We start from the raw sequence: 16,347 nt of genomic DNA, 5'->3' as shown, positions 1-16,347 counted from the left end.
ACAAAGGGCAGGCCTTGCCACTTTAATGAACACAAGAAGATCTCCCCACAGGCATGCCCAGAGGCCCATCTTCCAGATGATTCTAGGTTCTGCGAACTTGACAGTAAACATAAAACATCACAAACTAACAATAGAATCATTAATAGTCACAGGCAACTCAAGGAGTCTGACCAAGTAGGGGAGCTCTGGTTCTCCACCACTCAAGGTATTTCCAGGACAACCATCCAGCCAGAACCGTGACTCTGTGTGTGGTCCAGGCTTAGACAAGGTGGGTGTGAGACACGACTACAGGTCGCCAGTGAGGTGAGATGCGTAGGTATGCAAGCGAGCTGTTGATGTTCAGCATCTGCTCGGACTCTTCGGTTCCCATAGAGTACTGGCCTCAAATATTTTGACTGTCCCCCTGGAAACAGGAGTGTCTCATGGAATCCGAGTTAGAGAGACAGCCGAGTGGGCTCCGGGTTGGGGTGGGAAATGGAGGAGCAGCTGGAAAAGCGGCAGAGGTGTCCCTTTGTCTGGTGACACGGCTCTTTCCAGACCCTAGTCCGCCTTCAGCTCCAGCTCCATATGCCAACAGCATAGATTCTGCCTCATGTAAGTGAGAGCCAAGTCATCCGTATAGGCTGGAGTATTCTGGAATAACATGGCTGCTTGAAAGGTCCTTGGCAGTTGAGCAGGGAGGTTATCCAGACTATTCTATGCCAAGCAAAGACCCCAAACTTCAACTTCTAGCTATCAAGGTCCCTTTGAGAAGTTAGAGAAACACACACACACACACACACACACACACACACACACACAAATAGGTGTAATTTTTAAAATGTTTTTAAGTTCTTGCAAAGGACCTGAGCTCAGTTCCCAGCACCCAATCAGGACGCTCACAACTGTCCGTTACTCCAGCTCCAGGTGACCTGATGCCCTTTTCTGGTCTTGTTGGACATCACATGAGTGTGCATGAACACAGAGAGGTCCACACACATACACACATAGATTAAATGTAAATTAGGCAATTTTCAAAAACATTAATTCAAATGCTCCAGAGTTTAGAGCAAAAACAAGCTATATGTTACAAGATACCTTAGGAGTGACCACATTGTCTCTGAACCTATCCTGGCCCTTCGAAGTCTCTTCTCAATGCAGAAGCCAGTTCTGTTAAAACACAAATCTGCTTGCTGAGAGCCCTAGGAAGGCTTCTTAGTTCAAACAGAGAAAGAGCCAAAGACTCCAGATTTGGACTGGAGAGATGGCTCAGTGGCTAAGAGTACTTGCTGTTCTTGTAGAGGACCTGAGTCCAGTTGACAGTACCCATGTCATGTCAGGTGTGACTCTAGCTCCAGATCTGACAGTCTATTTTGTTACACACACACACACACACACACACACACACACAGAGACCCTGAATTTGGCTCTGTGCCTCTGTAGCTCCATGTGGGTTGGCCCTTGTTAAATAAACACGATCTCCCCAGTTCTCCTCTGGTAGATTCTGGTTTCTCTGTGCTCCTTCAGGTCAATGCCCCCTCGTCTCTCTCTCACAGCATGTTCCCAGAGCAGCAGGACACCTCACACACCACTATGATCCTTACACATTGTTTTTTTTTTTTTCCCCTCTGAGGATTTTGTGTACAGGATTAGGAGACAACAAGCTGTGGCATGCACCCATCTCCAACCATGTACACACACAAGGATAATATAATAATAAGAAGAAGAAGAGGAAGAGGAAGAGGAAGAAGAAGAAGAAGAAGAAGAAGAAGAAGAAGAAGAAGAAGAAGAAGAAGAAGAAGAAGAAGAAATAATGTTCTGCCTTAATGGAGTTTATGCTCCAGTGACAGGAACCATAATAAGCAGGAATATTAAAAAGTAACCTACTTCTATGATACCAGGTGCAAACCCTTTGGTAGAGTTGGAGCTCACCTTCCACATGTGCACACGCTCCAGAAATCAACCTCCGGTCCTCCAGCTTTTCTTGTTGGGCAGTAAGCACCTTTCTCCAGTGAGTCGCCTCACTGACCCTATTTATGGTTTTCTTTTTCGGGGGGTGGGGGTCCAGTGGCTGGGAAATGAGCTGAGTCTAAAATGCTTGCCTAGCGTGATGATCATCTAGCATGCATTAAGTCCTGGGTTCAGTCCCCAGCACCCTATAGGCTAGGCATGGTGCCACCCCACCACTTGGGCGAAACCCAAGCCATATGAGGTAAATAAAGGTGGGGGTATCAGGAGTTCAAAGTCATCCTCGGCTAAGAATGAGTTCAAGAACAACACGGACTACATGAACCCCCTCCCCCCCAAAAAATGTAATTAATTAAGTTTTGTTTGGTTTGCTTAAGCACCAAAAATAGTGCCTGGCTAATAGAAACGCTCCTTGGGTATTTGCTGGAGGACAGAGGAAGGAAGAGAAAGAAGGAAGAATCAAAGAAAGGAAAGGGGGCGGGGAAGAAAACGGACAGCAAAGGAGCTTCTAAATGAGGGCAAAGTCTGGCTTGGGTAGCTTGAAGTTAACTGCAGATCTCAGATCTGTACCAATAGGACTCTTGCCTCCTATCAGAAGCCAGATTTAGGCTTACTGTGAACCATTTTATTCATTTATTACCTCTGAGACAGGGTCTCTCTGTGTGCCCAGGCTGACCTTGAACTCCTCCTGCCTCCTCCCTGCAGCTGGGGCTGTAAGCACGTAGCCCACGCCCACTGGTTTCCTTCCCCCTCCTATTCACTGTGTGTCTTAGACAGTGAGCGTCTGGGGGCACTGGAGAAAGACCACTCCAGGTTCATTCGATCAAAACCACTTTTCAACATGTGCTACCTCGTGGACTGCAAGGGCAAGGTCTCTAATGGGCCCCAAGGAAGCTGAGAGCATGTGGCCTCAGTCTTCCTCTTGTTTCATGGGGGGGGGGGGCTCTCAGCAAAAACTCTCCTTTCTGGAGTTACAAGATCTCCGAGCTCCGAGGCCATCAGGACCTTATTGGGACCTCTACTCCAATTCCAAATTCTTCCAGAATAAATTTTCCCAGCACAAATATTCAATTGTTCCCCCACAACTCACAGCAACTTGAGGGAGCAAAACCATGACCAAAGAGTCCACCCTGGTGGGCTTGGGAAGAGAGAAAGTTCCCAGGGAAGAGGCTTGTGGACTTGGCTAGGGCCGAGCGAGGCACCGCCCTCTGGAATCTAACTGTGTTAGCATTCAGAACAATCTAATTGCATCTCCCAAGCAATTTCCTGTCTGGAAGAGGTTGCTGATTTCTTTGAAGTTAAAATAAGCACAGCCCTCGCTTATAAAAATAATAAGCAGCATTCTGAGAAACTTCTGAGGAAGAAGGTCTAGCACCTGCAAAAGCGCGGCAAGCGGCTTCAGCTCTGAGACCCGGAGTGGCAGAGGCATCCCCTGAAACAGAGCTGGCTGCCACACTGCAAAATTCCCCACCGGGACAGCAGATGCAAGGACTTTTGTTTTCATTAGAAATAAGTTTTTCAGCAGAAAGTGGAACATAAAGACAAAAGACAAAAATGTGCACAGAGAAGAAGCTGCATGTCTTTCCAAAAGGAAACAAACGCCAAGTATCAGCTCTCGGCTTCAGACTCCAGCTCCTCTCGGGCTTCGGCAAGCGCCCAGGCTCCACCCCACAGAAAAGCTTTGCCCGAAAGTCCTGGTTAAGCTCTCTAATGGTTTTCCCCATTCTCTTGTCTGCTGTTGTTTTGTTTGTTCGTTTGTTTGCCAGGGGTAGACACGCCACCACACAGGGTCGGACGACAACCTGTCTTGGTAGGGACTCTCGTTCCGCCATGTGGGGCCTGGAAAGGAATCCAGTCTTGGTGGCAGACACCTTTACCATCTGGGCCATCCTGTCCCTGGCTTTGTTTGCTACAACAATGTTGTAGAGGTGTACTTGGTATGGAAGAAGATGGGACATGAAACCATCACCACACACGACCGGTGCGATAACAAGCGTAATCTCAGCACCTGGAAATGAGAGCTGTAGCAGGGAGCGGTCAAGGCTAGCCTGGCCTCATTGTGAGACTGTCTCAAAAGAGTATGGAGAAGTGAACATATCCGCCATTCCTCAACCCAAGCAACTACTGACGTCCATCTGTCAGAAACTGGTTTATATTTTTTTAGAATCTCAAATGAATGTGACTGTGTAGTATGCCTTTATCTTTATCTGCCTTCTGCACTAAGCATAAAGGTTCAAAGCTTCGTCGATGACATCACGTACATCACTAGGTTATTCTGTTTCATCATTGAGCAGTACTTGTTCTGTAAATGCACCAAAGAAACAACTTACCTGTCCCTCCTTCCTTCCTCTCTCCCCTTTCCCTCCCTTACTTCCTGTCTCCCTTTCTTTTCGAGACAGGGAATTGTATAGCCCAGGCTAGCCTCTTGGTATATGGCTGAGGATGACCTTGAACCTTGGATACTCCTTTCTTTACTGCTTCAAAGACAGGAATGTAACCACATACCCAGTTTAGTTTTTGTTACTGAAGATCAAAGCTAGGGTTGAATACATGGAAGACAAACACCCCATTAACTGAAATAACATTCTCCAAATTTTAAACGTTGTTTCTTAATCTGTTGGATATTTAGATTGTTTCCATCTTGCAGCTTTTTAAGATGAAGGCCACAAGGCCAATGAGATTTCTCAGTAGGTAAAGGCACTTGCCACCAAGCCTGGCAACTTGAGTCTGACGCTTGTAACCCACATGAAGAGAAGGAGAACCAACACTTCAAGGTGTCCTTCAACCTGCACATGCATGGCATGGCATGTGTGCATGTGCTCGTGTCCTCACACACACACTAACGCATGGCATGGCATGTGTGCATGTGCTCGTGTCCTCACACACTAATGTATTGCATGGCATGGCATGTGTGCATGTGCTCGTGTCCTCACACACTAACGCATGGCATGGCATGTGTGCATGTGCTCGTGTCCTCATGTCCACACACTAGTGCATGGCATGGCATGTGTGCATGTGCTCGTGTCCTCACACACTAACGCATGGCATGGCATGTGTGCATGTGCTCGTGTCCTCACACACACACTAGTGCATGGCATGGCATGTGTGCATGTGCTCGTGTCCTCACACACACACTAACGCATGGCATGGCATGTGTGCATGTGCTCGTGTCCTCACACACACACTAACGCATGGCATGGCATGTGTGCATGTGCTCGTGTCCTCACACACACACTAACGCATGGCATGGCATGTGTGCATGTGCTCGTGTCCTCATGTCCACACACTAATGTATTGCATGGCATGTGTGCATGTGCTTGTGTGTGCCCCCACAGACTAAATGAATGTTTATGTATATAAAATATATATAAGATATAATCTTTAAAAGATTTTTAAAGATGAAGGCTATTGACTTCTATGCATAAGTCTTTATGAGCAGTGCTTGGGAGTGACCAGGCCAAATGTTTGTAACGTTATAAAAACTGACAAAATGCCCCCCATTTCAAATTCTCACAAGGAGCATATAAGAGCTTTCAATCTTCAGCCTTCTCGTGAGCACTTACTGTGTGCGTCTTCCCAGACACTCTAACACAGACACATGGTGTCGCATCGTGACTTTGGGGCTTGAGTTTGCATCTTCCTAATGGCTAGTGGTTCGAGACACAGCTTTTAATGTATTTGTCATCTGTGTTGGGGTGTGTACAAATTTTATCCATTTGAAATTGCTTTGTTTGTACTCTTATTGAGTTCTTGTAGATCTTTATATATGCTGGGCATGATCTTTTATTAGATGTAATTATAGATTTATCGATCCAGTTTGTGGGCTTACCTTTCCATTCCCTCAACAGTGTTTGATGAAGAAAAAAAAAAAAGATTTTTAATTTTTAGACATACCAACCTCTTTCTCTGTGTGTGTGTGAGTGTGTGTGTGTGTGTGCGCGCGCGCGCGCGCGCATGTGTATAATTTAGGGCCCCTAATCTGGGAGATCTTTGCCTAATTCCATATGGTAGAGTTTTAAAGCTGACTCTTCCTCTAGAAGACTGGTTTTCAACCAGGTGTTATACTTCTGATCTGCTGAGAGCACCTTGGTGTAAGCTCTTCGAGGCATGGATCGAAGTCTGCGCGTTATTGTTAAATTGTTTCCAGATCAATTCTTGAAAAGATTACCCTTTCTTTCCTTTGAATTGGCTATACCCTTTTATCAAAATCAATGGGTCATGTCTGTGTGCCTGTGTTTCCACAGCCCACCTGTCCCGATGTCAACACTGCACTGAATGCCTTTCATGACTGTGGCATTATATTCATCAGCGCCAGTGCAGACAGACACATAGAGCTCCATAACTGTTGCCTGCAGCAGCCTGAGGAGTTCATTTCAGGGCCCTCCGCTCGGGTAAAGTTGGATCAAAAAGGAGCTGAAGGATGGCACAAAACATGATTGTGACTTATTAAAGGAAATTTTGAACATAGCCTTAGCCCCTGTGTGGGGAGATGAAAGAAAGGGGGACGTTCAGGGAAGGAACAAGACACCTAAGCACGTGAGAGCGGGATTCTCAAAGGAAAGACACATTTCATGGTCTGTCCAGCAGCCGTATCTGGGATTTTGAGTTATTAACTAGTTTTTTTTTTATTAAGTGTTGTTTAGTTAGTTCTGTGAGTTAGGATTCAGGCATTATGCTGGCCTGTCATCTGGCAGGATGCACTCAGGCAGTAGCCTGGCCAGCCCAGGGTCCTATGGCTGCTATGTCACTGTGTAGTATGTACAATGGTGCAAAAGGCCCCTTTAAGAGAAAAGCTCTGCCCATCTGCCCATTGCCACTCTTTCCCTTTGTTCTTCTGAAGAGGCAAGTGGCTCGCCCTCCCTCCCTCCCCCCTCCCCCCTCCCCCCTCTCTCTCTTTCCCTCCCCCTTCTCTCAATAAACTCCCCACTTAAACTCTGTGGCCGCATGGCATATTTGTCGCTCTCACTGCCAAGGTTCCTCCCCTGAAAAATTGTTACACTGTGTGTGTGTATGGATAATGGGTGTGCTTGTTCAGGTGTGTGTGTGTGTGTGTGTGTGTGTGTACATGCGTCACAGGTACAAGTTGCTAAAGAACAACCCCAGGTATCAGTTCTTGCCTTCCACCTACTTTGAGGCAGGGTCTCTCTTTGTCTGTTTCTGATAAGCACTACAGGTTAGATTGTCTATGGTCTTCCAGGAGCTTCTCCCGTCTCTATCTGCCATCTTGTAGAAGTACTGGGATTTCCAGCACATGCCAGCTGATTTTTCTTCTTCTTTTGACTTTTATGTGAGTTCCAGGGTTCTGAATTCAAGTCATCAGGCCTGAGTAACAAGCCCTTTTTACTTGCCGCTGAGCAGTCCTTCTGGCCATGAAATTATATTAAAGGATTGTTAAGAAATTTAACCATGTTTTGGTGGCTCGCGCCTTAGTCCCAGCACTCAAGAAGCAGAGACTGGCAGATCTCTGTGAGTTTAAGGTCAACTTGGTCTACAGAATGGGTTCCAGGAGAACCAGGGCTACACAGAGAAACCCTGTCTCGAAAAAAACAAAAGAAGAAAAAGAAAAGAAATGAAAGAAATTTAAATAAGACACCTCCTGGTTCCTGGGCTGCACCAGACAAAATGACAGCCTTTGAGATAGCTTTGAGATAGCACTGGAGTTTTAGGGAAGGAAGATGCTTTCATTGTAAACAAAACTCGATAGTTGTGAGAGTTCAAAAATCTGGAGAGGAGTGAGGCCACACTCAAGGTTATCCACACTCTGGCCTCAAGCACGGGTCATCACTATTGTAACATTCTTATTTGAAAATATCGTTGCTAAACGGCGGCAGATTGTCTTCATGTAGGCAATTTGCAAAGCAAATTTAGTTAAATGCTCTGGAATTTCTGAATCCACGCTGGTGAAAGGCTTCAACCAGACCCGGGGTGAGTAGTTCCTTTTCTTTTCCAAGTCCCCACAATTTTTCTGTATTCGCTCCTGTCTCAGTCATCTTATTCCTTATCAATGATATTTTAGGCATGCCAGGTCCTTTCTATGCTGAATCAGCCGGTATATTTGTGAGGGAAAGGGCTGTGTTTGAGGTGCTGGTGTAATGATCGGGAATGTCTTCAACTTATGGGTCGATCTGGGGGAAAACTGAAGACAGTTGCGGATATGTTTCAGTTCACAGACTCCATATTTCTTACTAGGTTCTCCTCTAATCTCTCCAAGAAATGCCTCTCTCAAATATATGCATTTATAGCTGTCAATGAAATGGGATAAATTTTTACCATTATTTTCTCAAATATGTCTTTTATGTATACCTCACCCACCTCAGGAGACTCCAGTTACACACGTATTATTTGCTGGGATGGACTTGTTTCCATTAATGTTATGTTCAATCTTTTTCATATTCCTTGTATCAAATTCACTAATCTGATATCTAAGCACTAAGTCATACATAGTGCATTTTTCTTGACCGTCATTATAGTTTTCATCTTTAGAAGTTTGATTTTGGTCTTTCTACATAACTTTCCTCCTAATTTCCTGTCTAACATGATGTCATTCCTAGAGCTCCCTGAACATGGGATTAGCATACGTTTTTGCGATGCTATTAAGTGAACATAGGGCCTCATGCATGTCAGGCAAGTCCTCTACCATTAAGTCATATCCCCAGCCCATAACAACTCTTCTAATGTTTTTGTCCACTAATTTTCTTATAGGTGTCTCTTCTATTTTACTTTATATACTGAGTATTACCATATAGCTCAGACTAGTCTTGAACTCACTGTTTAGTTTAGGTTGGCCTCAAAGTCATGATTCTCCTGCTCTGAGCTTCCTGAATGCTGACATTATAGGCATCATTCACTATATTCAGTTTTCCTAGTTGGTCCCAACTAAGATTCTTTACTTTTGATTTTTTGAGACAGGTTTCTTTGTGTAACAGCCCTGGTTCAGGTCATGTTCCCCTCAGCCCAAAGAATGGTTCCACCCACATTTAGGTGAGTGTTCCCACCTCAGTTAAATCATATATGATTTATCATTTTTCATAACTAAAGAAGACTATATAACTATCTAGTCTTCAACTCCATTAAAGACCCTAGAAAAATACAATGTTACACAAGTCACCCAGAGGTACATTGTAAGCAACTTCCAAAACTCTAGAAATGGCAGCAATATCTGGCTACCTGGAAAGTCACACAAAGTTCTTCTGTAACATTGGGGCAGCCACCTTCAGCCTATAGGCTTAGAGCATCTGACAGATTTCTCAGTGAAGCAGGAAATATGAAGGACTGCCTCACCTATTTTGGCAAAATTTATCAGTTGCTTTCTTCTGTGTCCTGCAGAATGTCTGGCAAACTCTCCCATGAAACAGGAACCCTAAAGGGCTGTCCTACCTTCTTTCCGCAAGTTCAGCACTAATTTTCCTGTGGGTTCAATGCGTTCAGTTTATATAGCATATTGTCAAAAGTCCAGGCAAGAGCAGTTTCTTGCCCAAATGACTAGCCTTGCAGCATCGAAAGCAAACGCCATAAGGAGCTTCTTTGATGCCCATCATCTTCTTGAAGTAATTGCAAGACATGTCTCACTGTCAAGAAAAGTCTAAGTTCTTAAAATATTTTAAATGTCGTATTCTGTAGATCTTTGAAGTGTTTAAAGATTACCTATCCATCTGAAATATATCTCTGCTTATTTAGAAAACCTCAATGATAAAGCGCTTGCCTATCCTGCACAAAACCCTGGGCTCAATCCCTAGCAATGGTGAATTGAGAGAGGGGGAAGAGGGGATAAAGAGACAGAGACAGACAGAACTGCAGAGAACAGGCAAATAAACCACCCAGATCAAGCAAGAGGGAAAGTGGGGTTGTGGGTGCTGAGGTTTGCGTGTCTGTCTCTCTCGTGCACATGCCCAAAGCTAAGCACCAGGACGACAGGCGAGGCCGTCAGGCCATGCATTGATGCTTTATCAAAGGGGCCTGAGGGAGCTTGGCCTCTTTGCTAGCTCACAGAGACACAGAAGGCACTTTCTATGAGGAACCCAGAACCAGCTGGAGCTGTGATCATGGTTTCTTGCTTTCTAAGATGCAGAGTTCTATAGCTTACAGATGTCCAGTGTGGCGTATTTCGTTATAACGGCCTCAGTGGACTGGGACACCAGGAGACGTCTGTGAAGCTGATGAGGCTTTTGCACAAGGCCTGTCCTGTCCCCCTTCCTGGAGGGAACGGTAGATTGTCCTTTTTGAGAGGGGATGCCACATTGTAAGCAGCAAGTTTATGCATAAAAGGAGTCTAGATGTCACCTGCAAACCTTAGAAAGAAGGCTGCAGTCATTTTTTTGATGACTTATTTCTTCATTATAAGTACATACCATACTAATAGTATAAATACTATTATAATATAAGATATATGTTTTCCTTCTTTTTTTTTTTTTTGACAGGGTCTCACGCAATCCAGGCCATGACCTTGAACCTATGATCTTCCTGCACCACCTCCCAAGTGCTAGATAACAGGTATGTTTCCCTGTCTGGGTTTTGTGTGGTGCCTGGGTCAAATTCAGAGGGCTTCATGCATACTAATAAACACTCTGCCTGCATTTTTTCTTTCAAAGGACTCTCTGTACTGTATAAACTTTAGGTCTCATCACAGAAAGACCTAAGAGCTAGAGGTGGACCTGAGGTCACTCACTGAACTTTCTAGAGTGTTGTTACTCATCTGGCTGGGACTTGGTTGCGTGGGTGCAGAAAACAGTTCAGCTGGGTTCTGCTTAGGACTGGATCCTTGTGTCAAAGCCAATCATGGAGCAGAGAGGTGAGGCTAAAGAAGGAAGGGGATGTCGGATGGACTACAGGAAATCAGAGCATCCATGGCCCGGGAAAGCCTGGAGAAGAGAGAAAGATGGCACAGGGTGAGAGTGGAAATAATGTGGGAGGGGTGCAGATCAAGAGAGAGGGCTGCAGTAGTGACGGAACAGTCGTGTACTTCAAGGAAAAGGTCTAGACTCAAAAGGATTCCCAACCTGGGCTTGGTGGTGCTCACTAGTCTTCCAGCCTCAAGGAGATAGAAGCAGGAAGGTCAAAAGTTCAAGGTCATCCATGGTGAAGCTAGCCTGGATTCACCTGAGCAGTTCAAGACAAAACTAAACAATCCCACCGTGCAAGGATCTGCAGTTGGCTCTCTGGGCGCCTCTACAATCTCACCATGCTAATGTTCTCTCTCTACAATCTCACCAATGTAAGGCTGCTCGCTCTCTACAATCTCACCATGCTAACCTAATGTTCTCTCTCTCTCCAATCTCACCAATGTAAGGCTGCTCGCTCTCTACAATCTCACCATGCTAATGTTCTCTCTCTCCAATCTCACCAATGTAAGGCTGCTCGCTCTCTAAAGTCTCACCATGCTAACCTAATGTTCTCTCTCTCTCCAATCTCACTGTGCTAACGCTGCTCTTGCTCACTTTGTTATGGAGTCTACTCAGTTCTCTCAAAGCTCCTGGCAGCCCGAGGACCTGTAGACCTAGAGGATCTTTTGTCTCCGCAGGCCAGGTCGCTCCTGCCTCTCCTGAGAGTTCGCTGCAAAGTCTTTAGCTGAGAGCAGTCATTCTCAACCCACCCCTCCTCTCTTGAAGGGTAAATTCTCCATTATATACCCAAAGATTTATTTATTTTTCCTCCACACCATTTATCAACTAAATTATAGACATTTGCCCGTTAATTAGCTATAATTTTTTTCTTTCCAGAGTAGATGAAGACAGGATCAAGTCTGCCCTCCCTCTATTGTATTCCAGTAGCAGACATTCTGTAAATGCTTGCTGTGTGACTAAAACCCAGCCTAATGGTGTGTAATAGCCTTTCCCAGCATGCCAACTGTTTACTCATTTATTCGGTTATTTTGATTGTTTTTGAGACAGATCTCACACTGCCTCAGCCTCCTAAACGTTGACGTTAGGATCAGGAGTGGTGGTGCACGCCTTTAATCCCAGAGCTTAGGCGGCAGAGGCGAGGGGATCTCTGAGTTCAGGGTCAGCCTGGTCTATAGAGGGAGTTCCAGGACAGCCAGGACTACACAAACGAACCCTGTCTTAAGCCCCCCCCCCAAAAAAAAGAAGCATAAGCCATCACACTAGCAGATCCTTTAATGCACGCGTACAAAATATGATTCAATCGATGATGTAAAGGTAAGAATGTAAATATTTCTATAATAATGTATAATATATGGAGGCATTTCTTATGGGCTCAAACACAAATCTAAGGCAATACTTAGTAAAATTATTTTTTATTTTATGTGTGTAGGTGTTTTGCTTACACGTATGTCTGTGTACCTTGTATGCTCTTGGTAACTATAGAGAGCCGTAGAGGGTTCAACAATGTCTGAATCCCTGGGACCATGTGGATGCTAGGAACCAAACCCAGGTCCTCAGGAAGAACAGCCAGTGCTCTTAACATCAGAGCCCTAATGCAACACTTCATATTTGTCTTCTTTTGAGATAGGGTCTCATGTTCCAGCCTAGGCTGATCTGGAACTCACAGCAATCCTCCTGTCTCTGTCTCCCAAGTGCTGGGGTTACAGGTGTAAATTGACACAGTTAAAGATTTTGCATACAGAAACGGAACAACTGAAACCTATCCGAAAGAAAAAGCTCTATTTGAAATTCCCAAAGTCAAACGTCACAAAGCAGATGACACCCTTCTGTTTGCAAAGGACACTGTGGCAAGGAGCTCACCATCCCTTTTTATACACGCGGGGATTTTTGTCTTATTACTAATCCAGCACCTATTTTCTTTCCTCTCCTCACTTCTGCCTTCTGCCTCAGTTCCTCCCTCTGTGCTGTCTCTCTCTCCCCCTGCTCTCCCTCCTCAGGTCGGAGTTTGCAGGGGTGCTGCCAGGCAGGGCTTCTAGCACTGTTTTCTCTTTACAAGCTACAACATTCCAAACCCAGACTGCTGTTTATTAGGAACCCCAAGCTTACACTTTTCACAGATGCTCGTTTATCTATTCATAATTTCACACAACCCCTCCCCCTCTTTTGAGTCGGGGTCTCTCTTTGTAGCCCTGGTCATCCCAGATAGAACCCACCTTGTAGACCAGACTGTCCGGGAACTCACAGAGAACAGGCCTGCCTCTGCCTCCCCACCACGCCCAGCTCTTCAGAACTTTTATCTGATTATCTATATTACCTACTAAAATTTGTTCCAAGGCTTTGTTCCAAATACACCCACAAATAAGAGCTCTATTACAGGACTGCGCCAAACGGCCCAGGTACAATAACTGTAAAACACACAAGAAAGTAAATAGAACTAGGATATCCAATACGATTCTGTTTCCTGTCCAACATCCTAGGGCAGGTTTTAATCAAATACAAAGCAAACTGGAAGAAACTGCCCACGAATGGAGGTAGTGTGAGATTTTAATCGTGTCTCAGAGATACTGCATGCAGCTGAACGCTCTGTTGGCGATTAAGCGATCGGACCCTGCATAGAAGGCTCCTTGGGTCAGGCCCCTAGAAGTCCTGGAGGTTTCTCTCTGCACCCGGTGTACGTACAGCATGGAGCACTCCTGGTCCAGGGGTCACAGCCCTTCAGCCTCACGCTACCGGGACCTTCTTGGCTGGGTTATTATTTTTTTTTTTTTCCTCAGACTGTCAAGTCGAGAAAACCCTCAAACTCTCGATCACAAGGGTACAGGAAAGTCCAAACTCTTAACTGACACAGGGTAGTGTCCAGATGGCAAACTCACACCGAGCTGGCGAGTGTGCCCGCCGCTCCCGCACTCGTGCCGGGGTGGCGCTGCGTTCCCGGAGACCGCCGCCTTCCCCAGCGCGCGGGCCCGGGGCGGCGGGGCGGCGAGGACCCCAGCGCGCCGCGCGGCTGACTACAGATCCCAGGGTGCCTCTGCCATCTCGCTCCCTCCCAGCGCCGGCCCCGCCTCCCTGGCCCTTGTTGTTTTGGCTGGAAGCGCTCCGGAGGAGTTTCAGAGAAAGTCTGGGCAGAAGCTAGAGGCGACCGATCGTGGGAAGGGGAGGAGGAAAGGCCAGGAGAAGGAGGGCCCGAGCCCCGGCTGCACCTCCCCGAACCCGCCGCGCGCCCCCGGGTGGGGGAGGAGCGCAGGGGACGGGACAGAGGGGGTCCCTCCCCGCAGCTGAGCCGCCCAGCGCCTCGTCCCTGCGCCGATCCCCGCCCTCGTCGGAGGCTGGAGCGCAGACCCACCCTCCCGCCGCCGGCCCGCGACCTCCCCGACGCCCGGCGACGCCCCGCGCCTCTCCGCCGGTCCTCGGGCTCCCTAGGCGGATCGGGACCAGCTCCCGTGTCCGCTGCCACCGGGACGCCGCACGCTTTCCCGGGCGCCCTCCTCGGAGGAGGGGAAAGGAGAAGATCGCGCCCTGTTCACTGAAAGCGCCAGCGGGCGGAGCGGACACCGAGCGCGGGCATTGTGTGTACGCGTGCAGCGTGGGGTCCGCAGCAGGGAGCGCTCGCGGGAGGTCCTGTCCCCGAGGGGCGGAGCGCTGGGCATCGAGCTCCGGGCTCCGGGTCCCGGCCGAGTCCCAGCCGAGCCCGACCGCTGTCGAGGCGGTCCCGCCGCGCCTGGCGGCCAGGAGGGTGCACTGAAAGAAGGCCGGCGAGCTCTGATCCCCGCTGCTCCGCTCGGGTTCCACTTCGGTCCGCGGATCTGCAGAAGAGAGAGGCTCGATAGCCGACCCAGGGCGCGCAGGACCTGACCGCCCCGTCGAGGGAAGCTGCGAGGACCTCTGGGCTGTGTGTGCCTGCCGTGTCCCGAGCGCGTCCACTGTCTCCACCGATCCCTCCGGTGCCTGGCCCTCGAGCCCTCACTGCGTGCACCATGAGCGGCGGCGAAGTGGTCTGCTCGGGATGGCTCCGCAAGTCCCCTCCGGAGAAGAAGTTGAAGCGTTATGTAAGTACAGGTCAGGGCACCGCCGGCCGCGGCAGTAGCAGCCTGCTGGCCGAGCTCTGCCACGAATCCCGCCCTCCTCTTCCTCGATCCCTCTCGGCCGGCTGGCTTCGGACCGGGTGCGGTCCTCTCGCACCCTGACGTCCAGTTGGTGGCCAAACTTTCTCCCTCCATATTGCAGACCGCCTTCCTTGAAGGCCTCGTCGCCTTAGAGGGGCCCAGGCTCAAAGCCGGCTGCAGACATACTTTCCTTGTTGTTAATTCTATTTAGCATGTGTGGGGCGACACGGGGAGAAAGAGCCTTCTCTTAAATGCATCAGGTTCACATGGAGGAGTTGTTAAATCTCCCCGCACCGAGAAGCCGGGGAGGAAGTAGTGATCATCGGTTTTCCCTTGGGTTCGCGCCCCCTCTGCGCCTCTAGGAGGTTGAGGCAAGCGAACCGTGGACGGGAGAAGTGGATGGTATAGGCGAACTTCTCTAAATACTCGCACAGGGGAAAGGGGTGGGGGAGTTATTACGCGCCCTACCATCTGCTTAGCAGGGTTCACATTTTCGCGGTTTTGCTTTGAGGGACGCTGGAGTTTGGCCCGAGAACGCTGGCGGTTTGATGCGACAGGAGGGCGCTGGGGGGAGCCTGGTGGCTGATGTTTGGGCGCCTTCGGACGCGCTGTCAAGCCCGGCGGGAGGGGACAGCTGAAGCCAGCAGGGATTTCTGGGTGTTGTGATTCTTTTCCAGGACACCAGAACGGCTTAAATGGTATTTGTGTAATTTATTCACGATGCCGATCGTGAGTTTAAAACTGTGTTCGCTGTTAGGGAAACTATCTTGAAGGAACCTACACTACTTCAGCGGAAATCTGAGGAGGCTCAGAACTCTGGAATCTTAAGCCTTCCTTCAGATCGGCTAATTTTACGATGTCCCCAGCCAGCAAAGAAATGACACTTTGTCCTGGCAGCCGAAACAAATATTTTTTCGAGTAAACTTGTTTTCCAAAAGCAAAATGTACACTGTACCTTCTTCAGTAGAGTTCACTACCGGTATTGAGGGAACCTGTTTCTGGTTGAAGGGAATCTCCACCAAGTACCCACCTCAAGCTAATCCGATTACTCACTGCCTGCTTGCCTGAAACATGGGGGGGGGGGGGCTGGAGGGGGCATTTATTTCCCAGAGCTCACCTGCAGTTTCTGGTTTACTTTCTGCTAGAATGATTCAATAAATTGTCAGAGGATTCCCTCCCCTCCCCATCTGTCACGGTTTTCCTGGATATCTTAGTAAAGATGGCAACTTGATTGCAAAACTTCGCCAGTGGCTGTGGCGTCTCCAGAATGAGTTGTAGAGAGGCAATTGTGTGTGAAAGGGGAGGGTGGGGAGCTGGAAACACTAGGCCTGAGAAGGCTCTGCTTGGGAAAGGATTCTTGGGAGAGCTAAAGTACAGTCTGTTTGCTGATAGGCTCACTAGTGCTACTGAGCTGTGATGGGCACCAGCCACAAGGGGAGGAAGTACAGAACGGGAAA

At 47.9% G+C, this 16,347-nt stretch overlaps 1 protein-coding gene across 3 annotated transcripts in view; it reads left to right on the top strand.

The window, feature by feature from the left end:
* The first annotated feature begins 14,690 nt into the window (after positions 1–14,690).
* Gab1 (GRB2 associated binding protein 1) overlaps positions 14,691–16,347 on the top strand; it is a 113,799-nt gene continuing 112,142 nt past the window's right edge. For all 3 annotated transcript variants that reach the window (XM_050161514.1, XM_050161515.1, XM_050161512.1), the window contains exon 1: positions 14,691–14,833. In XM_050161514.1, the coding sequence (XP_050017471.1) occupies positions 14,762–14,833 (72 nt within the window). In that variant the 5' untranslated portion in view covers positions 14,691–14,761. The remainder of the gene's footprint in view (positions 14,834–16,347) is intronic.

Source organism: Alexandromys fortis, unplaced genomic scaffold, assembly GCF_014885135.2.
Source record: "Alexandromys fortis isolate MF-2015 unplaced genomic scaffold, M_Fortis_MF-2015_v1.1 scaffold_127, whole genome shotgun sequence".
Classification (NCBI taxonomy): domain Eukaryota; kingdom Metazoa; phylum Chordata; class Mammalia; order Rodentia; family Cricetidae; genus Alexandromys; species Alexandromys fortis.
Note: the sequence above shows the minus strand (reverse complement) of the source record. Positions and strands in the feature narration are given on the sequence as shown.